The sequence below is a fragment of the Dasypus novemcinctus genome, chromosome 5, assembly GCF_030445035.2.
Source record: "Dasypus novemcinctus isolate mDasNov1 chromosome 5, mDasNov1.1.hap2, whole genome shotgun sequence".
NCBI classification, from domain to species: Eukaryota; Metazoa; Chordata; class Mammalia; order Cingulata; family Dasypodidae; genus Dasypus; species Dasypus novemcinctus.
The window spans coordinates 78,007,718-78,034,056 of record NC_080677.1 but is presented as its reverse complement, the minus strand read 5'-3'; the positions used below and the strand labels follow the sequence as shown (position 1 = coordinate 78,034,056).

At 40.7% G+C, this 26,339-nt stretch overlaps 1 protein-coding gene across 2 annotated transcripts in view; it reads left to right on the top strand.

Moving 5' to 3' along the window:
- Positions 1–4,955: 4,955 nt before the first annotated feature.
- SLC26A5 (solute carrier family 26 member 5) overlaps positions 4,956–26,339 on the top strand; it is a 46,594-nt gene continuing 25,210 nt past the window's right edge. For both annotated transcript variants that reach the window (XM_058297116.2, XM_004478986.3), the window contains exons 1-8: positions 4,956–5,161; positions 6,885–7,024; positions 15,143–15,253; positions 16,370–16,536; positions 17,082–17,246; positions 19,478–19,630; positions 22,199–22,281; positions 25,957–26,104. In XM_058297116.2, the coding sequence (XP_058153099.1) occupies positions 5,010–5,161; positions 6,885–7,024; positions 15,143–15,253; positions 16,370–16,536; positions 17,082–17,246; positions 19,478–19,630; positions 22,199–22,281; positions 25,957–26,104 (1,119 nt within the window). In that variant the 5' untranslated portion in view covers positions 4,956–5,009. The remainder of the gene's footprint in view (positions 5,162–6,884; positions 7,025–15,142; positions 15,254–16,369; positions 16,537–17,081; positions 17,247–19,477; positions 19,631–22,198; positions 22,282–25,956; positions 26,105–26,339) is intronic.

Sequence of the window (26,339 nt, the reverse complement as noted above, 5' to 3'; positions counted from 1 at the left end):
GCAGAGATCTCAAAGAGAACATGGATTATAGCCAATTACAAACTAACACCTCAATAGTGTCTGAGAACCCCTCTTTTCTATGCCTCTTCTTTAACCTACCAAAAATTCGGTTTGCCACATTTAGGAAAGTCCAAGATGCCTGTATTTTATCTGACAACCCTACAGAGAATACATACCCTAATGCTTTCCTAAGCCCATCTCTTGGTTTGGAATATATGTTCTTTGAGATTTACTTCTAATTTAAACCCCAAATGAAGTGGTTGTGACTATTAAGACCACATTTGAATGAGATGCAGTGGCTGTTGCACTCAACACAACTCCCTTTTGCCCAGAAGCAACACTTTGCCTGAGAATTCTAAGCTAGAAACTTCTCTTTTGTAATTTTTATTAGATATTTCAAAGATACACATAAGTAAAGACAGTTATATGGCATATTGCCCACAATTTATAAATGCCTTATTCAGTTTGTTTGTTAGTTTGTTTGCTTGTGTTGGTTGTTTGGATAGTTGGCGGTTTTATTTTGTTTTTGTTTTTGCCATTCACTAAGTCAGGGGTTTTGAACCTTGGCTCCCTATTAGAATCTCCTGCAGAGCTCTGTGAACTCTCAGTCCCTGCTGGTCTCCCAGACCAATTAAATCAGAATCCCTGGCAGGAGAGTCGGGCATCAGTAGTAGTTAAAGCTGCCCAGGTGAGTCCAGTGTGCAGCTAGGGCTGAGGAGCACTGCCCTAAATGAAAATGGCAAATTCAGAATAGCCTTTTTACTGCTAAAGCATGCTTCAAATTGTTCTTCAAAGCTGATCTCGGGAGCCGGTGTAGCTCAAGTGGTCAAGCACCAGCATACCACATACAAGGTCCTGGGTAAAACCTCTGGCCCTGGTACCTTAAAAAAAGCAAAAACAAAAACAACTGATCTCATGCACTTTTCAGGAAATATATTATACTGTATTGCATCATAATATTGTATTATCGTATCATATTATAAAGTTCACTTAAAAATAATCTTATCTGGCTTTAGGCATGTGACTGCTACATCATTAATTTTCTGAAAGTTTATAATTGACTTTTGTTTTCAAATGTTGTTTTCTTATGTCTTTTTCATATACCTTTTCCATATGCCTTTTTTCAGTCTTGCCTATTTCTGTTAGGGAATAAACCAGTTGCTCTGAACTCTACCCTTTAGAATCGTCTTGGGATGCTTTTAAGAAGAAAATTTTAAAAGCCCTAGCCCTCTTCTGGAAGCTCTGCCCTGCTTGGTCTGTTGTGCAGTCCCTGCACTGCGGTGTTTTAAAAGCACCTGAGGAGATTCCAGGTTCCTATAGAGTTGAAAACCAGTATTTTAAGTATTCCGTGTCCCTACTTGTCTCATTATCTGAATCTCTTGGAGAACTTTTTAAATTTGCAGATAACTATTCTGCTGAATGTTGTAAAGGAATTTTGAGGTTCTAGGAAGAGGAGAAATGAGGGAGTGGCAAGAGGCCTCCAGCAGAAGGGATGTAATTGAGGAATTCCTGATGCTGGGCTGGCCAGAAGACTTTTAAGAATAAGGGGAAAGATGGCTAATACTTGTTCGCTCTGTTACGCTTCAATCTGAACCCGTTCTGTTGCCCTGAAAATCTCAGAAGGCTGCCACACATGGGCACAGGCAGGCATTTCCACACACACACAGAGTGAGTGCTCATTACCCGGGCCCCACGCAGGGAAATTCTAACTCAGTGGGTTCGGAATGAGGCCCAGGAACTGGTACTTTAAAGGGGACTGGCCAGGTTTGTGACCCCTGCATGTGGGCTAACAGTAAAATCAATGGGGATAGTTTTTGCAACAGGGAAAAAAAGAGAGTTAGATTCTTATTAGACCTTCTGCCTGGCCTGGTGTTTTCTCTTTGAGCAGCTCTATGAAGGAAGAAATTATCTTCCTGAAATAAGACAGAAGAAGACCAAGGAGGAGGTATCAACAAACAAGCAAAACATCATAAAAAAAAATAGAAACAGGGTTTATGTTCTCTAAAGTATCAGAGAGGAAGCATGGAATACATTGTCAACAATCATGATATACCAATCCAAAGATTGAATTCACCCACCAATTACTGAGCATCTACTAAGTGACAAGGACTGAGCTAGGACCCAGGTGTTCAGGGTTTGGCACTGCATCATGGAATTTACAATGTATGGGGATTAGAGGTAAGGGAAAACTTCACAGAGAAGCAGAGGACAAAACCGGGGTTTTTGTTTGGTTTTTCTTAAAGCTTTTTTTTTTTATAATTCCTTTTTTCCTTTCCTCCCTTCCACACACCACCCCCCCCTCCACCAGCCTGCTGTTTTTTTGATGTCTGTGTCCATTTGCTGTGTGATCTTCTGTATCTCTTTCTCTTTTTGTCTTCTTTTCTTGTCTTTCTCCTCTAGGATTCACCGGGATTCGATCCTGAGGACCTTTGATGTGGAGAAAGCTTCCCTGTCACTTGTGCCACCTCAGTTCCTGGTTTCTGTTACACCTCTCCTTGACTTTCCCCTTCATCTCTCTTGTTGCATCGTCATCTTGCTGCATGACTCACTCGCACGGGTACTGGCTTACTGCAATAACATGCTTTTTCTTTTTTGCCAGGAGGCTCCAAGGATCAAAACCAGGTCCTCCCATATGGTAGGTGGAAGCCCAATCACTTGAGCAACATCTGCTTCCCAAAACTGGATTTTGAAAGATACAATGAGTAGGATGGGGGGTGATAGAAGCAATGAGGGGGGAAGAAACCGCATCTTAGGGTAAATGTGAATGAAGCCCTGCAGAGGCAGAAGGGTTTAAGTCAACACGGGATGTTACCAGACTAACAAGTGGTTCTGCTGCAGCATAACGTTCTGGAGGAGTGAGGGGTGGATGGAAGCCACAGTAGGAGCTTTTATTACATATCAAAACTCAACTCAGGTACATCAGCAGAGTCATCCCTGGGTATCCTGATGAGGTCCTATAGTGGCTGTAAAAATTGAGATGAGAGGTAACCTTGCTAGCCTAAAACAAAAGATATTCAAGCTTTATTTGCCAGATTGTGCTCCAGAATACTCCTCCAGAATTAACTTATACTTGGTACTTGGTCACATTTGCTACTAGGATGTCCTATTATTCCAAGTTCTTAAATTTTCAGCCCTCCTTGGACATAGACATTTATTTTGCATGATGTTTTGTAGTTGATTGCATAAGCCTGATTTAAGTTTAAATAGGATTCCAGTTTGGCAGAAGCCCGACTCTTCCCCATGTGGGGGTTGTTTTGGACGTTAGTGACCCATCTTTCCCCCTCCCCTGGTCACCACCCAGGCACTGAACCATGGCCTCAGGTTAACTCCTGACTCCTCTGCCGTTAATTACCTTCAGCTGGGCATAAGGGGTTCCGTTCTGGTGGTGGTGTGATTCTGCATTTAATTTTTATTATGAAGGGCATAATTCAGATGCAGACAAATACAAAAAATCATCTAACAAACACCTATTTGCATCTCACCCAGCTTAATTAAAGCTTAACATTTTGCTTTATTTGCTTCCATTCTTTTTTTCAAAATAAAACTTTACAGAAATAGTTGAAACTCCCTGTCTCCCTTCTCTCCAGGGGCAACATCCCCCTGAGAGGTTTCAATAGGGTTTTTTTTTGGTGAGGATTTACTTTTTATTTCTTTCTTTCCACCACCCCCCGCTGTTCTCTGTGTCCATTCGCTGTGTGTTCTTCTGTGTCCACCTGTATTCTTGTCAGTGGCACTGGGAATCTGTGTCTTTTTTTTGTTGCGTCATCTTGCTGCATCAGCTCTCCATGTGTGTGGCACCACTCCTGGGCAGGCTGCACTTTTTTTGCACTCTCCTTACGGGGCGCACTTCTTGCGTGTGGGGCTCCCCTACACAGGGCGACACCCCTGTGTGGCACAGGCACTCCTTGCACACATCAGTACTGCACATGGGCCAACTCACCACATGGGTCAGGAGGCCTTGGGTTTGAACCCTGGACCTCCCATGTGGCAGGCAGACACACTATCTGTTGAGCCAAATCCGCTTCCCTCAATAGTTTTTTAAATTTCATTTCAATAGTTGCATATGTAAGTATTTTTTGTGCCTTGCATTTTTATTGAAAATTAGGTTTTGGAGACTTGTCAATGTTGATACATGTAGATTTAGTTCATTTGTTTTAACTACTACATTGTGTTCTATTTCTGAATATGCCACACTTTTTTATTGCAGATAGGTAGACAATTGGTTTTTCCCAATTTTTCTCTATTAAAAAGCTGCAGTGAACTTTCTTGTACACATCTCCATTGGACACACATATTGGGGTTTTTTTCTTAATCATTTTTAAAATCATATTAATATTCACTATCTAGCAAAAAAAAAAAATCAGTCATGCTAATAGTCTTACACATGATAATACAGTCAACTTTAAAGCAATATGATAACATTGCAATGACATTTTTAACCAGCAGCCGCTTACATAAGACACCAGGGAGTTCCCTCATGGAGACATTAGCCTCAGTTCTGAACCATAGACTGTTTTAAGGAGTAATTAAACTTGAATAAGGAATTGTAAAGGGGGTTAATATACCCCCTTGGAGTCAGCTTAAAGATTCCTTATTTCCTCACCCCACTGATCTTGTCAACTTTTCTGCTTCCTTGACATTAAAGGGTAGACCCACTTGATTCACATTTCCCTTCATATGGACCTAGTGCCAACTGGATACAATTTTTAGCCAGTATATTTAATATGCACTTTAGTTAAAAGTATAATACGAACTATCCACTCAGTGCCCCAGAAGGAAATAAATAACATTTATGATTTTCATTTATTTTTATTTGATTTGATTTTCTAGTGTTCTACTATATGAAGAGCACTCATAAAATCCTCAGAAGACCTTAAATTCACACAAGAAAAGCTTAGGAACACTCATCCATAGGATTTCAGCATCTAAAATGCAGTTTTTATTTTTTCCCTTAGTGACACACAGGAAATGCTTGTCTCCTGCTGTTGATGGAATAATTTCAGAGTACTATGGATCATGCTGAAGAAAATGAAATCCTTGCAGCAACCCAGAAGTACTATGTGGAAAGGCCTATTTTTAGTCATCCAGTCCTTCAAGAAAGACTACACAAGAAGGACAAGGTTTCAGATTCCATTGGGGATAAGCTGAAACGGGCATTCACGTAGGTGGTATTTTAACCCATTTCCTTTATTCTGTCTTCCAGTTACGAGAGAAGCAAGTGAAGCACTTAAAGGAAATCTGTTCGCTGACATGGGGGGAAGAAAAACCAACTGGTGGGCCTTCACGATTTATAGAGCTATTCACAGTGGTACATGGCGCATTAGATATTAGGGTAAACACAGGATTCGTGGTGTTTTTCACCATATTAATTGGATTCTTACTGTGCCTTCCTTCTGTGTAAGGGTTCACGTAAACAACCCACTTTCCACTTCTCCATCCACCTTCAAAATATCCATCACTACCCTTATCTCCCAAGAATGTTCCAACTACTCTGACATTTTTTCCTCCCCTGACTTGCATCCCATTTGGCAACACCTGCATCTTGTGCTGCAGCATAAGCTGTCAAGGGCCCTAAGCCTCCTGTGGCTCTTTATTTTGGAGAGCACTTTACACAGCCATGCTGCAGGCCTGGGAATGTCAGAGCATGTGGGCCTGACCTTATCCTGTGCATTGGTTCCAAACTTTAAACTACCTGATGGTTGTCCCCTGGACCTTTAAGGCCACACCTTCCATATTCTGTACTCATTTGACCTTCACAGTGACTCTACACCCTAAATATCCTCATCAGGAAAGTTTAAAAATGTAAACACTGGAGCCACACTGTCTGGGTGTTAGTCCTGGTCCCACCACCTAGCAGCCATGTGCTTCAGTTTCCTGCTCTATAAAATGGGGATAATAATAGTACCTACCTAATAGGGTTACTGAAGAGTTAAATGTGTCAATATATGTAAAGTCATGTGGCAAGCACTATGTAAGTGATAGCTATTATAATACCTCAATTTTCTAAATAAGGAGACTGGCATCAAATCTGGTTTGTTTCATTCAAATCCATGGTTTTTACCACCGATGCCTCTTGTTTAATTCCATATCTTTCTTTGTCTAATTACCAGATACTCTGAACCACTAACGACACTCTATAAAATACCATGTATACTACAATAATGTGTTATCTTTTGAATGGGACAAAGTGCTCACTTATCACCAGGAGCTGAGGCTGTCGTCATAGTTGTCTGGGTCTCACCTGTCCATACTCTTATCTGATCACCCGCATAGACGAGCACCAGGATTGGCTGAGGCCCAGCAAAGTGAATTGGACAACATGGGGATTAAATGCAGGGACTTGGTTTTATCAGTGTGGTATTCCACCTAACCAAGACAACTGGACGTGGACCCAGTCTGCTACTATACTCTAGTATACCTCATCAAAGACCCTAAAGTGTGAATACATATGAGCAAAGCTCAATAATACCTATATAAGTTTCCTTTATTTTGTAGGGAGAGAAAAACAAAATGGGCAGGTGCTGGTCATATTCATAAATTAACTCAAGCAGTAACTAACTCCCCCTACTTGACTTTTACACCAACATAGAAAGTATGCCAAGGATTTCTTCTATTAAAATAATAGCTTCTGGAATATCTCAATGACTCCAAAGTTAAGTTTTTCCTATTTTTCATGGTCAGTTGTAGAACATCATCATGGAGCCAATTCAGTTGTTCCTGTGAAATAAAAAGGCAAGAGGCAGCATTTCTTGCCCCAATTTCTACAGAGTGGTGTATTTTTTTCCTTATCACTCCAGGATTTGAGGAAGGAAAAATGCCTTGGTGTGAATTTTATAGAGATGTTCCTCATTTATAATTTCATCTGTCTTTCTTTGTCCTCCTAGATGTACTCCTAAGAAGATAAGAAATATCATTTACATGTTCCTACCCATAACTAAGTGGTTGCCAGCATACAAATTCAAGGAGTACGTGCTGGGTGATTTGGTGTCAGGCATAAGCACAGGAGTGCTTCAGCTTCCTCAAGGTTAGTATATTTCTTTCTTTTTTTTTTCTTGCTATATCTCCTCAAACAATTGTGTAATCTTTTTTCTGCTTGTTTCATCATGATTGTAAAATCATAGTTTTTATTACCTCATCCTGATAACCTTCACCTGCCTGAAAAGATTTTTCAGAAACTTTAAACTCTTAAAAAGGCCCAGGGATATTAGTAATAGCATATGGCGATACTTCTGCAGGTCAGTACGTTTAGGAACTGGCTGGTCATTGCCTGACATTTCCTAAGTCAATCAGCCACTCACTCAACATTTTGTTGTGTTGTGGTTAAGGATTTTGGCTTCTAAGTCCATATTCTAATTATAAGGAACCATGGTATACTGAATTTCTCTGTGGCTCTGTGATTTTATTTGTAGTATAGGAATTTAAGAAAATATTGATTTATTCCTCTTTCAACATATATGTTTTAAGCACTTGCCTGACTCTCCAATAGAGAGAGAGACATGGGACAAATAAAAGCACATATGAATGGGAGTGGCTGGCATGGTGGCAGGGACAGTTCTGCAGAGCCTTGTCAGGTCACTTTGAATGTTAACCTGAGCATGATGCAAAGCTGTCAGAGGGCTTTCAGTAGGGAATGATGTAATGAGGTTTCCTTTATAAGAGGTCACTCAGATTGCTGTATGGAAAATGGACTTGGTGGGTGGAAGGGGCACCAGATTGAATATACTGAGACCTATTAGAGGTGACAGTGGTTCATTGTAGGAATAAGTTGATAAGAGGCAGTGCTAGGTCAGCTGGCCAAAGGCCTATGCCCTTCCAGCCAGTTTCTCCTAAATCAGTCCCTAACTGATCTTTTGTCAAAAATCAGGGGAGTGGGGAAGCAGATGTGGCTCAAGTGATTGGGCTCCCATCTACTATGTGGAGGGTCCTAGGTTCAATTCCCAGGACCATCTGGTGAAAAGCAAGCTGGTCCATGCAGCACAGAGAGCCAGCTGGCCCACATGGCATTGAGAGCTGGTGCAACAAGATGACACAACAAAAAGAATCACAGAGGAGAGAGAGTGAGACACAACAAACCAGGGAGCTTAGGTGGCTCGGGTGATTGAGTGCCTCTTTCCTACATGAGAAGATCCCAGGATTGGTTCCCAGTGCCTCCTGAAGAGAAGAAGTAAATAAATAAATAGATCTTTTTTTTAAAAATCAGGGGAGCAGATGTGGCTCAAGTGGTTGAACGCTGGCCTCCCAAATGGAAAGCCCCAGGTTCCTCCTGAAAACAAACAAACAAACAAAAACAACAATAAGCAAAAGAAATGTAAAAACCAACTCAGGGAAGCCAATGTGGTTCAGTGGTTGAGTGCCAGTTTCCCACTTACAAGGTCCAAGTCAATCCCCCTAATCATCATTTAGTTGAGCTTTTAATTTTCAACTATCTGATTTACTAAAACCTATTAGACAAAAGCCTTACGCCAGGTTTAGGGCACTTTCCTACAATCATTTGGCACCATTAACCCAAGGATAGAGGGAGGGGAACAGATTTAAAGGCAGACGCCAGGGCAGACAAGGACACAGCTTTTGAAACTGGAAACAATGATATATTTTGTAAGTAAAATCCACAGAACTCATTGTTGGATTCTTCTGTAGAGAATGATGAAGGGGGGCATGTCAAGAATTGTGTTAAGGTTTCTGGGCTGATGAGTTGGATGTGGGGACAGTGAGGAAAAGAGATGGTCAAGAATGACTCCCAGGTTTCCAGGTCAAGCACCTGAGGAGATGCCAAATGCAACAGGAGGAATCCAATCGAAGGATAAGTTTTGGACATGTTAAATTTGAGATTCTTGTGAGATAGACAAGTAGACATTTCATATTTATATTTACTATGTGGTGAGCCCAAAAAAAGAGGTATGGACTAGAGATATAAATTTGAGAATTGCTGGCACATAAATAGCATTTTTTAAATAAATTTATTTCAAATTCAAACTCAGCAAGTTATGGGAGCATTACTCCTAAAAAGCTCTGTCATTTTTATCACATCTAATTCCAACTACTATCTCAGCTGTTCCTCTTGTGTTCAGAAGGATACACAGATGAAACACAGATAAATTAAATGACATAGTCAAGGTCTCCTTATTGATGACAAAAAAAATGAAGAGAGAAATGCTATGGAGAGCATGTAAATCATGATACTAGACAGGACCTCCTATGGCTGGAATGTGGAGTTAATGGAGAAAAAACCAAGCTCTGTCCAACATTAAAGACAAAATGGGGAAGAAGGAACCTGCAGACTCAAAAGAAGTGTCTGGACATGGGGAAGGAAAGCCAGGGGCATATGATATTTTTGTATAAAGGAAAAAAAAAAAAATTTCAAAACAGGGAATACCCCAGCAGGTCAATGCTGCTGAGAGGCATAACCCTTCTCATAGTCAGACTTGTGTGGAAAATATTGTCCTGTCCATCACTACTCAATGAAGAGAGACACCAGGAGACAAAATAGAATGGAGAGAGAGATCTAAGAGTAAACAAAGTACAGTTCTTTAGGTTGATAAGTTATTTAAGTAGTAAAAAGAAAACTTCTGATTAAGAATGACAGATTTCATACATGCTTTTTTCTCTAATTCATTTTAAATTCCTCTAAAATAACAGTAAAGGAGAGGAAATGCTATAAACTAGCAAGCACAAAGAGATACAGTGGAGCAGAAATAATAATATAATAATAAAAGACAGCAAGCATATTATAAACAAAATATACTGTGTAAACTAGTGGAGTTAATAATTAAAATACAGGTCACCAGAAAACAGAAGGGGGGTAGAGAATGGAAAGCTAAGGGTTAATCTGTGCAGAATTGTTAAAAAAAAAAGGTTGTTTGAATATCTAGAAATGAATAGAAATGGTGAAAACATATCATCATAGTGTTGGTAACTAGCAGAGCTATTGTATGGGTATGACAGTGGTTGAAAAGGCAAGTCTAAGGTCATGTATATTACTAGAAGGAAAACTAAAAACTGTAACATGGGACTGTATAAGATACTAAAATCTCATGTAAAACACGAATGTAGCTGATATTGCATATGTAAGAGTGTTTTTACAAAATGTAAACACAAATATACTAGAGAGAAGGAAAAAGAATAGCAGCTATGTACAGCAGGAGAGGCAAAGAGAGGTTGAGAGGTGATGTGTTTTGTTTGTTTGTTTTTTGTTTATTATTATTATTGGAATAATGAAAATGCTCTGGGAGTGATTGGGGTGATGAATGCACAAACATGTGATTACACTGAATACCATTGATTGTACTCTTTGGATAGATTTATGCTGTATTAATATGGATCAATAAAATTGAAAAAAATTTCCTATTAATTGAATTTGGCAATATATTAGGATTCATTCTTGAAGAAGTTTTGGACCATGGAGAGGTTCAACTATGGCAGGGGAGGAACTCTGGTGTGAGGTGTTATTGATGGGGTGCGCATGGGTGGGGGGGGGTTCTCCAGGTCATGTATATAAGGGACAAAAATATGATATATGTTGGGTATCTTTATAGTAGTTGCAGTTATAAACATCAACTGAGGGAGTACTGAGTTCCTACCCACAGGAGCTCTGTCACATTCCCCAATGGAACAACAATAATCCCCCAAGGGCAATAGCAAAGATCAACAAGGAATTATGGTCCAATAATGAGCCCTTGATACTGATGACTGTGCATAGGAGCTTGTGTGCCTGAAATATGAACTAGGCCTAGAACTTCAGGGTGCATAAGAGTTACCTCCTGAGAGCCTCCATGTTGCTCAAATGTGGCCACTCTCTAAGCCAAACTCAGCATGTAAACGCATTACCTTCCCCCCAGTGTGGGACATGACTCCTTCGGATGAGCCTCCCTGGCAGCGAGGGATTACTACCAACCACTACCTGGTAAAACAACTAGAAAGAGACCTCGAATAAAAGGGTCAACTCAGACTAGCAGAATATCTCAGCCTACATGTTGGATCAAGTGTTAAAAACTGCTTTTTGACCTTGAATAAAAGGGAGAATTGGCAAAGACAAATGAGTTTATATGGCTAAGAGTCTTCCAAAAAGAGTTGGTAGGTCATCAGAGAGGTCATGCTTTCACACACCTCAGCAGGACCCCAGAACGAGCCAAAGTAGTTACAACCCTAGGTGCTGGTTCTCCTGAAGGCTACAGAGATCGATAGGGTATACGGTCATGGCAGATGGATTTGGAGATCTGTGCCATGACACAGGGCCCTACTTTGGAATTTGTGCTCCTGAGTGTGATGGAGCTGGACTCAGATCTGACTTTTCTACACATGCCTCTTCTGTCACTTTTACTGAACCTGCGGTTGGCACTAGGGATGGGGCATATTCAGGAGACTTGAATCTCTGGACTGCCCATGTGCCAGCTAGGCCCTGAGCCTGAGCAGAGTGGCTATTCCTACTCTCTGGTTCATTGGTCTTACCCAGGTCAGCTAACAGGGAGGTGAAGATGGTCAGCCACCACACCAGGGAATCAAGAGTGCCTACAACTACAATCAGAGGAATTGCATCCATCATCCATGTGAAACCTAAGCCCCCTCTTGATCTAGAGGTGGAGAGGGCATCACCATCCCAGGGTCCACAGAATGAAGGAATAAAATATGGACTAGAGTGGACTTTCTGATAGTCTACTATAAAAGTATTGTGACGAGTAATAGAAGAAATTTTAGCATCGAGGTGGAGAAAGTGGCCACAGTATTTGCTGAGGGCAGAGAGAGGGAAGTAGAGATGTGATGTGGAGACATTTTGGGGATTTTGAGTTGTTCTAAATGATATTTCAGGGTCAGATGCTGGACTTTATTTATCCTGCCATAACTCACTGAATGAACTGGGGGAGAGTGTGAACTATAGGGTAAACTATTTTCTTTGTAGTACAGTAGTGCTCCAGAATGTGTTCACCAAGTGTGATGAGTGTGCCACAATGATGGGGGAGGTTGTTGGTGTGGGAGGAGTGGGGTGGGGGGTGGGGGGTACACGGGAAACCCTTGTATTTTTTAATGTAACTTTTTTTTAATGTAGTGTAAATATCTTCAAAAAAATACAATTTACAAAAATGCTGAGGTGGGGGGTGGAGAATGGGTTACATGGGAACCGCTTATGTTTTTTGTTTTTTTTATGTTTTTGAATGTAACATTCCTTGTGATCTATTAACTTTTTTTTTTTTAAGATTTATTTATTTAATTCCCCCCCCTCCCCTCGTTGTCTGTTCCCTGTGTCTATTTGCTGCATCTTGTTTCTTTGTCCGCTTCTGTTGTCATCAGCGGCACCGGGAAGTGTGGGCGGCGCCATTCCTGGGCAGGCTGCACTTTCTTTCGCGCTGGGCGGCTCTCCTTACTGGCGCACTCCTTGCACGTGGGACTCCCCTACGTGGGAGACACCCCTGTGTGGCACGGCACTCCTTGCGCGCATCAGCATTGCACATGGGCCAGCTCCACACGGGTCAAGGAGGCCCGGGGTTTGAACCGCGGACCTCCCATGTGGTAGGCGGACGCCCTAACCACTGGGGCAAGTCCGTTTCCCATGATCTATTAACTTTAATAAAAAATAATAACATAGAAAAAATTGAAAAAAAAAAAAGGACTGTAAGCAGATATGTAAGTGGAAGAAGATGAAATTTAGGCACCTGCCTGGAAAAATATTAGGAAGACTGGAAAAATTGGAGGCTCCAAATACTGTCAAGATGGAAGTTAGGGCAAAGGAAGTGGTTGAAAGTCTATGTAAGAAGTAAGGCCTTCAGGTCCCCACACCTGTACCCTGGAGTGGGTGGTAAGGAGAAAATAGTAAGAGAAATCAGGAGGATTCGGTAAAAGTGGACTAACAATGGCTCTTCCCTTTGTCCTGCTCAGATATAAAGTGCCTGTAATAAGTCTTATGCCTAAAGTCTAGGTAGAATGTGAACTGCCCCCAAAGAAAACACCTGAAATGACAACCGGGGTCCTCCCAGTGAAAATGCTGACTGGCTATCCAATGGTCCTACAAGGAAGCCCTCTTGGTAAACACAGTGAACCGGTGCACATGAAGCTTCTAGACAGAGACCAAAGGGAACGGAAATAATGGAGAAGCAAAAATAAATTTTTAAATGATAATATCTTCAGTGAGATATAAAAACATCTTCAATCTATGAAACAAGAACAGAATGCTGTTTTTACAAGAGCATTCAGAGAACAAACAAGAGCTCCAGAAATTAAAAATATGATAGCTAGAACAAAATATTCAGTTGAAGGGTTGGAAGATAAAGTAGAGGAAATCTCCAGGAGGTACAAGAAAAAGATAAGTAAGTGGACAGGTAAAAGATAACAATACCAGAGGAGCTATCCTGGCATACCATCCTACATCTGTAGGAGTTCCAGGAAGGAAAGGAGGAGAGGAGAGAGGGAATATCAAAGAATAATTCCCTGAGAGGAATCATTAAATACTCCACAAAATGAATGAAAAAATAACTTACAATAAGGCCCTTCATGGTAAAAAAATATTAGAATATCAGGGACAAATCCCAAGACTTTCTAGAAAGAAACACAAAGCAAATTAGGTCAAATGTTATGAAGTAGCTAAGGGGAAGCTGAAAAGGTAAGCATAATGGAAAGTTAATAGTTTTTATCTAAAATTGATGAATTAGGAAATAATGATGCAAACATTATTTAGAACACAGTTTCTCAACCCTGGCACCATTGACACTGTGTGCTGTGGGGAACTGTCCTGTGCACTGAGGATGTTTAGCTGCATTCCTGACCTCTACCCACCAGATGCCAGGAGCTTCCAGCTCCCAGTCATGACAGTCAAGGGGGCAAAATCATCCCCAGTTAAGAATCACTGATTTTGAAAAAATGGAGATAAACAGCTAAAGGGCTTGGAAGTGATTTGCCTCTGAGGAATGGAACCTGGAGATGCAGAAGGGTAAGGCAGAAAACAGCTGGTTTTCCTAAGCCTTTTACTGCTGCTTGACTTTTTGAACTATGTACATGCATTTCTTTGCTAGAAATAAAATGTATTAAAAAAAAAAAAAAAGATAACCTTAGAGTAACCACATGGTTACATAGCAAATAAGGATGCATTCCCATCTCTTCTTTTGCTAAATTTTTTTCTTCTCAACATAAGAGTGCATTATGAGAGTTGTAGTTGCCCCAGAATTTTGGCAGAGGCCCCCAAACTGAGAACAAAGTGAGTTTATTGCCTACAAAGTCTGAAGAGAGATTCCAAGCCATCTATATAAAACTACCAGGGAATGATACCAACACTCTCTAGGTGACCATTAGTTCATTACTTGAACAGAATAGGCGAGAGAAGGAGTTGAGATACAAAGATCTGGCATGAGTATCTTTAAAGACAGATTAAAGCACTTGCATTTCTCCTCCACCGAAAAGTCAGGTGAGAAAAGACTGCAAGAGAACCACTTAGAGTGCCTGGGCATGTGTGCCCTGGAGTTTGTAAAGACAGCTGCCTAATTCTTGCATGGAAAAAAAAAAAAGTCTACAGGTGAAAGGATGATGTGAACGGCCTGTGACTGCAGAGTGAAGAGCCAGCCTCCTGCGGCCATGGCCTGCATGGCTAGAGTTTGTTGGGGTAAAGGACCAAGTTTTCCCTCTGGACAGCTGGGCACTCTGGATGGGAACCAGGCTTGGCTCATCTAAAAATCACCCTGCCCAAGAAGACTGCCTACAGGATGAACTTCTGTCTGCAAAAGAACCTGGATGGGGGTGCCTTCAGATAAGGGGCTGATGGGAGGAACCTTAGTGTCAGGCAGAGGGGCCATTGCACTGGCCAGGGGAGAGTCCCACAGGAGTTCCTAAATGAGGAGGGACTCCACTTCACACCACCCCATTAGAAGAAGAGCCAGCGTCTGCGCAGCAATACCCCTTTGCAACTACATTAGTCAAGTGAGACTTGTTCTGCCCTTATCTAATTTGTGAGAGAATAAACTAGAAAAAATCCACCTCCTGACAAAAAGGAGACAGCAAGTAAACTGTCTCCACCTGGATTTTGCAAGCACAAAAATAGGATGACATATAGGATTGGAGTGGACATATGGGTGGGTTCAAACACAAATTTAAATTGGGGTGGATACATGTAACCCCTTTGTTTCCTAATGATTTCACCATTTCTGTTTGCTTTTTAATCCTGCAGGTTTAGCCTTTGCAATGTTGGCAGCTGTCCCTCCGGTGTTTGGACTGTACTCCTCATTTTATCCTGTTATCATGTATTGTTTTTTTGGAACCTCCAGACACATATCCATAGGTAAAAGCTCACATCTGCTCTTTTAGTACCTTTTGTTATGTATATCCAAGCTTTGCAGCATGCCGAAGACATAGCATGGCTGTTACTAGAACACATGCTTAGTAATAACTTTTGTTAATTGCATACACAATAGATGCTTTTGAAAAATATCTCCCCCTGGAAGATTCCTAGAACTAATAGAAATCTTGAGATAATCAAAAGAGACAATTTCCTTGTGTAAAAATATCACTTGTTGAAATCTGAAGTGAAATACTTCATTTCATAATAACATTTGCTTTTATCTAGCTTTGTTAAAAATTTATTTTAACAGCGTCACTTCAAGTTCCTGATTACTATGTATCTATTAGATGTGTATTACATTTAGGCTCTGAATTGTAGGCGTTTTCTCTTTAGTCTATTTAGTGTCAGATATATCTGGATTTCATAATAGTATAGGAGCTACCTTAGGCTACTACCAGTACACAAACATATACAATGTTTCAGCTTTCTAATGCTATGTAACAAATACCCCAAATTTAACATCAATCGTTTTATTAACCTGACTCACAGTTTCTGTGGGTCAGGAATTAAAGGGCTCATCTCATCAATGATTCTGGCTCAGGGTTTCTCATGCAGTTGAAAGTCAGGTGGTAGCTGGAACAACTGAGGGGTAGGTGAACATCTCCCTCTCTCCATATAGTCCCAGGACTCTCCACATGGCCTGGTTTGAGCTTTCTTATACATGGTGGCTCAGAGCTCCCACACAAGTATTATAGCTCTCAAGGCAGAAGCTGTAGTACCATGTATTACCTGGCCTCAAAAGTCACAGTGTCACTTCTGCTACATTCCCTTGGTTATTAGCTTGTCACACCTCTTAATGGGGAAGTGTCAAGGTTCCAGAAGAGTGAGATGGGAGAGATTTTTGTGGTCATTTTTGTAAAAAAGTCTAGCACATTCAACTTACACACACCAGGAACAGTATGCTAAAGGATAGCAGCACAATTTTATTTCAAGATTGACTTATTTATGTCAAGGATAACTCAACTATGTCTCTTGGCACTCAGGCAACAACAAAATCAGGTACACTGAGTTTCCTTGAACTCCTGGACAGTGAACACGAATGCTTTGTTATCTCAGGTCCTTTTGCTGTCATCAGCCTGATGATTGGTGGTGTGGCTGTTCGATTAGTACCAGATGATATAGTAATTCCGGGAGGAGTAAATGCAACCAATGGTACGGAAGCAAGAGATGCCTTGAGAGTAAAAGTCGCCATGTCTGTGACCTTACTTTCGGGAATCATTCAGGTAAAACTCAAAGATGGGGAGATGGACTTCCATTTGTTCATTTAAGCAATACCTATCTGAAGCACTCTCGGCTGGTCTTACTCCATGGTGGGCAGGGTCAGCCGGCCAAAATCCAAAAAGTTCCGGGTTCGTAGCACTCTGAAAGCACCAGTTCTACTGCATGCTTATTTATCACTAGTATTCGTGAGTGACTAGCAAGCTTTGACTGAGTCCTGTAGAGATTCCAAAAGCAAGACAAGCTTGGAATGCTTGTGAGGACAGCAAGTGATCATGCCCCATGGTCTGCCTGACCGTGCCTGCCCCAGTTCTGTGGGACATGAGAAGGTACGAGTGCTGACCAATGCTTGGTGGGGCTCCAAGCCACTCCCCACCTTCCACTGTTTTCTGTATAACCAGTGCCTGACTTGTTAGTGACTTAACTACTGCAGGTACAAATGTAGTGTTAGAAAGTGATCCAGAAAGAACCTTTTTGTGTGTTCTGTTGGTTATAACTTCCTGACCTATCATGTGATCTATTTGTCTTTTTGTCATTAAAAAAAAAATAGTTTTGCCTAGGTGTCTGTAGGTTCGGATTTGTGGCCATTTATCTCACAGAGCCTCTGGTCCGTGGGTTTACCACCGCGGCAGCTGTGCATGTCTTCACCTCCATGTTAAAATACCTGTTTGGAGTTAAGACAAAGCGGTACAGTGGGATCTTTTCAGTGGTGTATGTAAGTAAGCAACTTCCTGACTTCCTACTGCTCATTTTTCCTCCTTTCTCTTCTGTATCTCTTTGACCTTCAAGGCTCATTTTTCTTTTTATCCAAGAACTTCTAAAAAAGAGAAAATGTTCAGTTAGAAATTCTAAGGCTTTTCTGAGAAAAGCACTATAAGACCTTAAACCCCATTTTATTAAATATGGAATGCTGCCTTCTTAACGAGTTTTTTATAAGGTCTTTATTTAGTGACTGCTTCTTAAACCCTAATTGGCTGGAGAGACTGCTTTCTTAAAGCCAAATTATGTTCTCTTTGGGAACAAACAAATAATTTAAAGGTGGCAGAAGAGAGCTCTTTCCAACACTGAAAATTCAAGCCGATAAAAAAATAAGTAAGGATGTAAAGGATTTAACTAACACAATTAACCTGCTTAATAAAACATAGATAGACCCTTGCACCCAGCTCACAGAAAATATAAATGATTTGCTAGCATATATGGAACATTAGCAAGAACTGATCATGCAGTTGGTCACAAATTCTGAAAAGTCAGTGTTTTCTCACACAGCGCAATATAGTTAATAATCAATAACTAAATATAGCTTCTAAATACCTACACATTTGGAAACCAAAAAAAAGTACTTCTAAATAACCCATGGATAAAGAGGAAATTATAAAAGAATTTTCACCAAATGACAGTGATGGTATTACATATTAAAACTTACAAGATGCTACTAAAGCTGTCCTTGGAAAGAAAGGCCAATAACCTTTGTGGGTATTTTAAATGCCTGTGTTCCACCTAGATACATGCTGGGTACAGAGATACTGCAGTGAGCTGAACAGATTGTGGCCTTGCCCTCTTAGGAAGACTGATGTTAAACATTCCTCATATAACTATGTAATTAATTATAAATTGTGTTAAGTGCTATAAAAAAAGTTACAGTTTGCTGTGAGAGTTGAACAGGGAAACCTTTAATAAATTAGGGGGTCTAGGAAAGTCACTTTAAGGAAGTGACATTTAAATTGAGACTTTGATTGATTAGAATGGAATAAACTGTAGGAACATTCCCTAAATATTCCTAATTCCCCGAAATAACTAGTAACTTAGATTTCTCTAAATTCATTGTCACCAAAAAAACAAACAAACAAACAATACCCCACATCATGCAATTACACATGAGTACACTATAGGCATGAGATGGGAAAGGATGTGTAGACTGGGCTCAGTGGGGAGTTTCCTGTGAGAACTGACTGTGTTTAGGGTCCCCAGACTGCAACCTAGGATATAACTAAGAGGCTTTCTTCTTAGTTCTCCTGGGTGCTTTTCCAAACATTAGCATTCACCTGATTTCAAAGCCCACCTGAAACCTGATAGCTCTTTCCTCGGCTAACAAGCCTTTCCCCTAATTCGTAAAAGCTTTTCTGTGTGATTTACCTTTGGATTGATTTGGTGCTGTGACTCCCTAATTCTTTCCTGATGCTCATGACTCAGCTTCAGAGAAACTTTTCTGAATTTTATAATACTCCATTGGGACATCAGTATATCAAAAAACACTATAAGGGGACAATGACAATTTAAGACACTACATGGTCCTGGGCATTATTTTACAAGGGAGAAGAGAAAGCTCAAAAGGACATTATTGGGACATATGGGAAAAATTGGAATATGGACTGTAGGCTTTATAACAATCTAAATTTCTTGAACTTGATAACTGTACTTAAGGTGAATACTAAGTGAATATCCTTGTTCTTAGGATATGTGATGGCAGTGTTAAGTGTTTAGGAAGCCTGATGTATGCAACCATACTCAAGTGTCCAGAAAGTGGATTGATAAATAGAGAGACAGATTGATAGATTGATGAAGAGATAGCTAGAATGTTATGGTATATATGGCAAAATGGTAAAACTGGTGGCTCCGGGAATCTGCAGGGATAGGGGTATAGTGGAGTTTTTTCTATGGTATTTGTGTTATTTTTGTAACTGTCCTGTAAGTCTGCACTTATTTCAAAAGGAAGAGTTTAAAATTAAAAATACTACAAGATTGTTGGATAAGAATTACAACTATAAAATTGTATGATTGAGTAAAAATGCCACCTAATTGGTGGAAGCCACAGGAGAGCGATTTCAGCCTGAGAACTTTTAAGTAGAAAAGTCCAATAATGGAACGGCCGGTCTGATTAGTGCACTAGTCTCTATTGATTCAGGGACAATTTCTTGATATAAACTTCCAGCGTTCACTGTGTTACAGAGTACAGTTGCTGTGTTGCAGAATGTTAAAAACCTCAACGTATGTTCCCTAGGCGTCGGGCTGATGGTTTTCGGTTTGCTGTTGGGTGGCAAGGAGTTTAATGAAAGATTTAAAGAGAAATTGCCGGCACCCATTCCTTTAGAGTTTTTTGCGGTAAGTCAGTCAAAGTGATGACCTGTTCACCTCTATAACCATCGACACCTAGTTTATTTCCATGAGGGATTTCAAAGTGGATAGGGGAGGAAGAGGGAGCTATAGCTTCTTTTTTTCTCTTAGTTCTGCCAAGAGAAGGCTCGAACTTATCAGAGGGAGCTTTGACAGATATACACTAACAGTAAAAAGAAAAAGCATTAAAGTGTGGAAATAAATGATTTAAAAAATACATGTGAAGGCCGTACATAAAAATTTTAACATGAATTTTCCCTGAGTGATGGGATTATGGATAATTTGTTTTCTTCATGTTTTTTGTCTAAATTTTTATAATGAACACATCTTATGATAGACTAGGAAAATATAGCTGTTTCCATTTTGAAAAGAGCAAAAGGGACCATTTCCCAAAATTTCCCAGATCAGGTACTCCTAGACCAAAAGAAGTAGTTTACTTATTCAGTAATTTAAGTCCGAGCAATTTAAAAAGTATTTATGTATTTGTGTATTAATATTAACTATTAGTATTTTAATACTTAGTATTTCTAACAACCTGACAACTGTTTATAAAAATAAAGCACAAAAATGAAAGAAAAAATATTTCATTCTAAAGTAACCACAAGTATTTATTAATGGGATGTATGGTGCCTGGTGGGCACTGTACAACTCCTCAACCTAGGAATCAAATTCCACACCACTACCTCTGTTTCCTGTTCCACACTGAGTATTGTAGGGTGCCTACTTTTTATCACAGCATCTACTGAAAACCCAGCATTGCAAAGGTATGCTATTATTGAAAGGAAGGCAGTGTGAACTAATGTTGAAAAATGCAGCCTGCCTCAAACTAAAAGTTTGCGCAGTGTCTGACAGAAGTCATTACTCTTCCTTTGGAAATTTATAATATCACACAGTGTTCCTGTGAGTTCTCTTTGGCACTCTAGGGCAATGGGGTACATAGCTTGAAAATAACAAGAATAAGAAATTTAGAACAGATGTCTGATCCAAATTTAGCAAGAAGTTCTAGCCACAGAAAGAGCTGGCTGACATAGTTCACAAGGAGGCCAGTTTCTTAAACCTTTTCCATATTTTGGTCCTGTCCATGTCCCATCAGTACCTTTTAACAGGCTAACAGGACTATCTCTTGCTATCTGAAAACCTGTGCTCTCACTGGGGCTGGGCACAGAGTTGCTGTTTGCTCTTGGAGAACCGGGGCTAGTTCTGAGTTCCTTTGCCTGAGAAAGAAGACAGGCGGACCCTAATTATAACATAAATGACAAAGGAAACCTTTGGGTTACTTGTTCTATGGACTTCCCAGCTTCTCTTTAAAGAGTGCGTGTTGTTTCCCAGGGGAAGGGTACTCCAGAATTCTGTCATCATAATTACAGTCTTCGAATAATACTTTAATCCAAGTTTTATAAACTTCTTATCTAAGTTTTCCTTAGAGCAGAGGAGAGAAGCTATACTGGAGAAACTGAAGACAAAGTCCCCTTTAAAACATAGACTTTCTTTTGTATCATAAAGATGTTTTTGGGGTTTTGCATTCTGCTTCATAATACATCCTGAGTTAATAGGAGTACAATGATAGGATTTTTACCATTGAATGAAATGGACGCTCCAGGAACTTGGGCCATATTTATCCTATGGATATGAATATTCTGGGTACCCTCCACCACACCCTAACCCCGGTTTGAGCTGCACAACAAATGCAGTTAAGGGTGGCAAGCATAATTGCCACCAACAGAAAAAGGGCATTTCGTCAACGGAGCCAGAAACACCTGTGCCTTTGGCCTGTCAGGCTGCTGCTTCTGAAAGTAAGTTCATTATTGGTTCTCCATGGCAGCCACCACTTGTGAGGGCCTGGCTCCCTTCCCTGGCCAGCCCTGATTCCTCCTCTCCAGGAGAACCCATAAGAGAGTTCTTTAAGGACAGTTCTTGGGAATGAAGAAAATGATCTTTGTTACCTTTGTTACTTTCCTCTTTTTACCCAGCCCGCTCACGGCTGCACTTCACGCCCCAGGTGACTCTCTGCCCTGACAGTCCAGGGTGGCCTCACGTGCCGTGCACTTGCACTCCAGCCCTCACTCTGGCTGCAATGCGAGAGGGCCGCTGTGGGTTCTGGGGGAGGCCTCTCACCACACGTGGTGCTGCTCTCCTCAGAGCAGGGTCTGCAGGAGGATTCTCAATACAGACTTACACCTTATAATGACATACTCATTGTACACCCTCGCAATACATATTTCAATGTCCTTTATCCATGATATCTTGGCCAGAGATTCATTTCACCAACTCCCAGAGCAAGGCCAACTCCTGAGAGGTTTTACGTCCTCTCTCTCTTGCTGCTAACTAGCCAAACACTTCAGTGTGGAACAGAAAAAAAGAAAGAAGGAAAGAATGCCAGGCTGCAAGGGAACTGTAGCGTCACTAAGAGAAGGTAAAGTCGCTGGAAGGAACTGTAATTCTTTTTTAAAACTGAACGTTAAAAGCGAGAATAGATTTGGCTTGGCTAACACACTCATTTTTGTGGTATTTGGATTTTCATCTGTAAAGGTACATTTGGATTTCTGTCTGTTTTAGGTGGTAATGGGAACTGGCATTTCAGCTGGGTTTAACTTAAAAGAATCATACAATGTGGATGTCGTTGGAACACTTCCTCTAGGGTAGGAAAACTATTTTTTAGTAAAGCATGACTGGAATAATCAATGGATATGCTGTTGTTTTTAATGCCTGATTTAGTACTCTGCCATGAAAAAAAGTAATCTCTTCTTTCCCCTAAATATCAAATAGCTGAGGTTTGGGGTTTTCTTGTTTGCAGTGTTTTGTTTTGTTTTGTTTCCCTGCTATAGCACATAATGATTTTTAAAAGATCTCTTTGGGTGGCCTGAGAATTAAGAGCATGAACTTTGATAACAGACTTAAATCCTAGTCTGCCACTTACTAGCAGCGTGTCCTGGGGCAAGTCACTTATCCTCTCAAAGCCTCAGTTTCCTCATCTGCCAGGCGAGCATGGCAATCAAGACCTCTGTCAAGGACAGTGTGGGCACTGCAGGAGGCAACGTGTGGAAAGCAGGTGGCATCGCAACACAGAGGATGTGTTCACGATGTCCTATCTCAAGGCTCTGTGGCTGAGTATTACAAATAGTTTTCTAGTTCCAAATCACATATGCTTCTTCATCTATTCTCTTTTATCAAACTTTTAAAAAATGATCATTCTCTTCATATTTGAAGGAGCAAGAGTGGATACAACCACCAGTCCTCCCTCTCTCTCCGCCCGTCTCTGTCTCTCTGAATCTCCTTCTATCTCTTTTAGTATCTCTGTCTTTTCCTTTTGCCCCCCTCTTTTCTCTTTCCAAAAGAACCTCTAAAATACAGAGTCAGACGTTTGCCCAGACATAGGACATGGATGGAAACAGCATGTTCAGTCAGGCCCTGCTCTGGCCCCATCTGAGAGTCTCCTGGGAAGCCAAGGGCGCAGAAGGGGCTCTCAAGCCACCGTTCACCACATGGAGCAAGTGCCGAGGGAGGGAGAGTGCCCTCCACTTTCAAAGTTCACAGCAATAGATTGGTATCAGGAACATGCTAGTTATGGTAATTTGGTATAAAGCTGAAACACAGTATTAACACCTTGCTTTTCTATTTGGATTTATTATTTGTAAAATACTTGTATAGCCACCATCTCAGTTGATGCTCACAGTAACCCTACTGACAATATTGATTACTAGCTCTGTTTTACAGATAAGAAAGTTCATTCATTCTGCCTATGTTTACTTACTGTCTATTATGTGCCAGGATGCAGCAGTTAAAAATAATAACACTTGCATGAAAAAGTCCCTGCCCTTATGGGGCTGATAGTCTCTTGACAGACAGACAATAAGCCAGAAAGACAAAAACAGTGGGAAGTGCTCTGATGAAAAGTAAAGCCAGGTGAGGAGTGGGAGGCCAGGATTACTGTTTTAAGTAGAGTATCAACGAAGGTGATCTCTGAGAGACACGAATGAAGTTTAAAAACTACTGGAGAGTCCCAGTCTGGACCCAGACCTCAGTTTTCTGATACCCAGTCCTGTGCTCTTTCCTACTCACCCAGGTCTCTAACATAATTAGTCAGGGGATAAACATTATTCTTTGATTGGATTAAAAAAGAGAATCCTATTTAATTACTAATCATAAATAATTTCATTAAATATGAAATGCTTATACTTTTCATTTTTAAACATATACCATAATTTCTACCCAATACCTTCTTTTCCCTATTACATTATACTCAGATCTGTTGCTTTGTGAGAGCTAAGCTTTTATTAAAAATAAATAAATAAACATTTTACCTTTCTGGAATTTGGCTGCCCAAAAACTTTGTGTTCCTGGGACATTGCCCAAAACTAAACAGGAAACAAATAATACCAACCTACCTTCCTATCTACATGCAGTCATACTGTTTCAATTCTCTGTGGATCTTTTTGCTGCATAACAACCCACCCCCAAAACACTGACTTAAATTTAACAACCATTTCAGTCTAGCTTGGGCTCAGCCAAGCGATTCTTCTGCTGGTCCCCCTTGGGGTGTCTTATGGAGCTGCCGAGATCAAAGGTGTGGCTGATGCTGAACATTCCAAGAACTCTTCACTCCCATGTCTGACACCTCAGCTAGAGAAGCTGGAGGCCTAAAGGTTGGCAGGCATCCACATGGTGTATCCAGCCAGGTAGCCAGACCTTTCCATGGTGGCTCAGGGCAACAAGAAGGAAAAGCAGAAACTGCCCATCCTCTTAAGGCACTTGTACAACATCACTTCCACCACATACTGTTTGTTGGTCAAAATAAGTCCCGGGGTCAGCCTGGAATCAACAGCAAGGAAAGTAAATCCCACCTTTAGATAGGAAGAGTGGCACAAGGGTAGGAGGAGTGGTTGGTGGCCATGTTTGAAAGCCAACCTACCACAATTACCTACCACATCTACATAAATATGTGAACATGGTAGTGCTCAGAAAGTGACAGTTGACTGTCACAGATCCCAATTGTGGCAATATGTCTTATTTCTTGATTTACCTATCTTATTCCAAAATACATCCTTTTCTCATATTCTTATTCCTCAGGCCCAAACCTGCTGCTAGGCCTTCCCAGTTAACTATTATGAGACAAAGAACAAGGGGAAGACAATGCATTTTATAGTTACACCTCTTGGGTTTCACTCCCTGCTTCACCTTGGGAGAATGACTTAACATCTGCATGCATTCATTTTTTTTCACCTATAAATTGGGATAGTAATTGCACCTATTTAATCGGCTTGATGTACATAAGGGATCTAATACTTCATCTGGGCTTAACAGATGTTAGGTCCCTTTCCCTTACCCCAAAATTGAGATATCCCTTCCATCACCATGATATGACATAGTATGAGAAATAGGCACAGGGAGTTGGGTTCTTTGTGAGTTTTATTGTAATTAGTAAGAGAGTTGTTTGGTCTTGTACAAGTTGCTTCTCCTCTCTGTGCCTCATTTGCCTTATCTGTAAAAGGGGGCTTATAACAGTGCCCTGATGACAAGGTCATTGGAGATAATTAAATGAGCATAGAACCTGGCCTAAAAGATGCTCCTAATAAAATGCTTGTTATACTAATAATGGTTATTGTAAGTCAATTAATTGACAATTATTGTCATTTAGCCCAAAGTTTTGAATTGGGGCATGGTGTCTTTGAAAACTCCTATTGCATTTTCCCCCATAGTATTCTAGGGAATCCCTATTCTGTTCCTTTAGGACAAGTGTCCCAAACTACAAGAATAGGATCAGAAAAGCTGGGTTCTCCATTGTGGAGTTATAAGATCATGCTTTTGGCTCCTCCAGATTCAGGGAATTCCCAGGTAAGACCCAAGGAGTATGAGCCTTGTACTGTACTTCCCCATCTTGGAAACTCATATAAAGGGATAATAACATGGGTGGAGGTACCTAATGGTGCTACAGTAATTCTCTAAGACAGTCTGTGCCCAACACCCTCCATAACCTAAGACTTTGGTTCAGATGTCTATTGGCATCTGAGCACTTCACTAACTCTCTCTTCTTCCTGATTCTGTGCCTTGTTTACACTTGCGTGAGGTATGGGGTTACTCCTTTTGTAAATAAACAGCATCTGAGCTCTGCTGATAACCCATCTGGGAATAAAATTGGTACTCTGGGGTTTGAGCTTGGAAAGAACCTCTTTCTATGGAGGAGAGTCTTCTTTTTTACAAAATCAGCTATCAAGTCACTTCATTTGCAGGTAATGCCCCCTCTAACGTGCTCCCCATTAGTTGCATGTTTTTCCCAGTGGTCACTGCACCCAGATGAAGTTACCTTCATCTTTCAGGCTACTTCCTCCAGCCAATCCAGACACCAGCCTCTTCCACCTTGTGTATGTGGATGCCATTGCCATAGCCATTGTTGGATTTTCAGTGACCATCTCAATGGCCAAGACCCTGGCAAATAAACATGGCTACCAGGTTGATGGCAACCAGGTAAAATCAATTTTCTACAGATGTTCACGACAATAAAATCATCATGCTGTGTGGGGAAGGCAAGTGAATAGATTGATCTATCTTAGTAGAAAAAACTTTGAATGTGTTTGGAGCATGTATTTATTCAACCTACAATATTTTGCATTATTTATGTGCATCAGCTCATCAGGACCCTGAAATACAGCCAGAAAGCAGGGGTCCAGGTAGAAAAGTAAAATCTATAATCTTAGAGTTT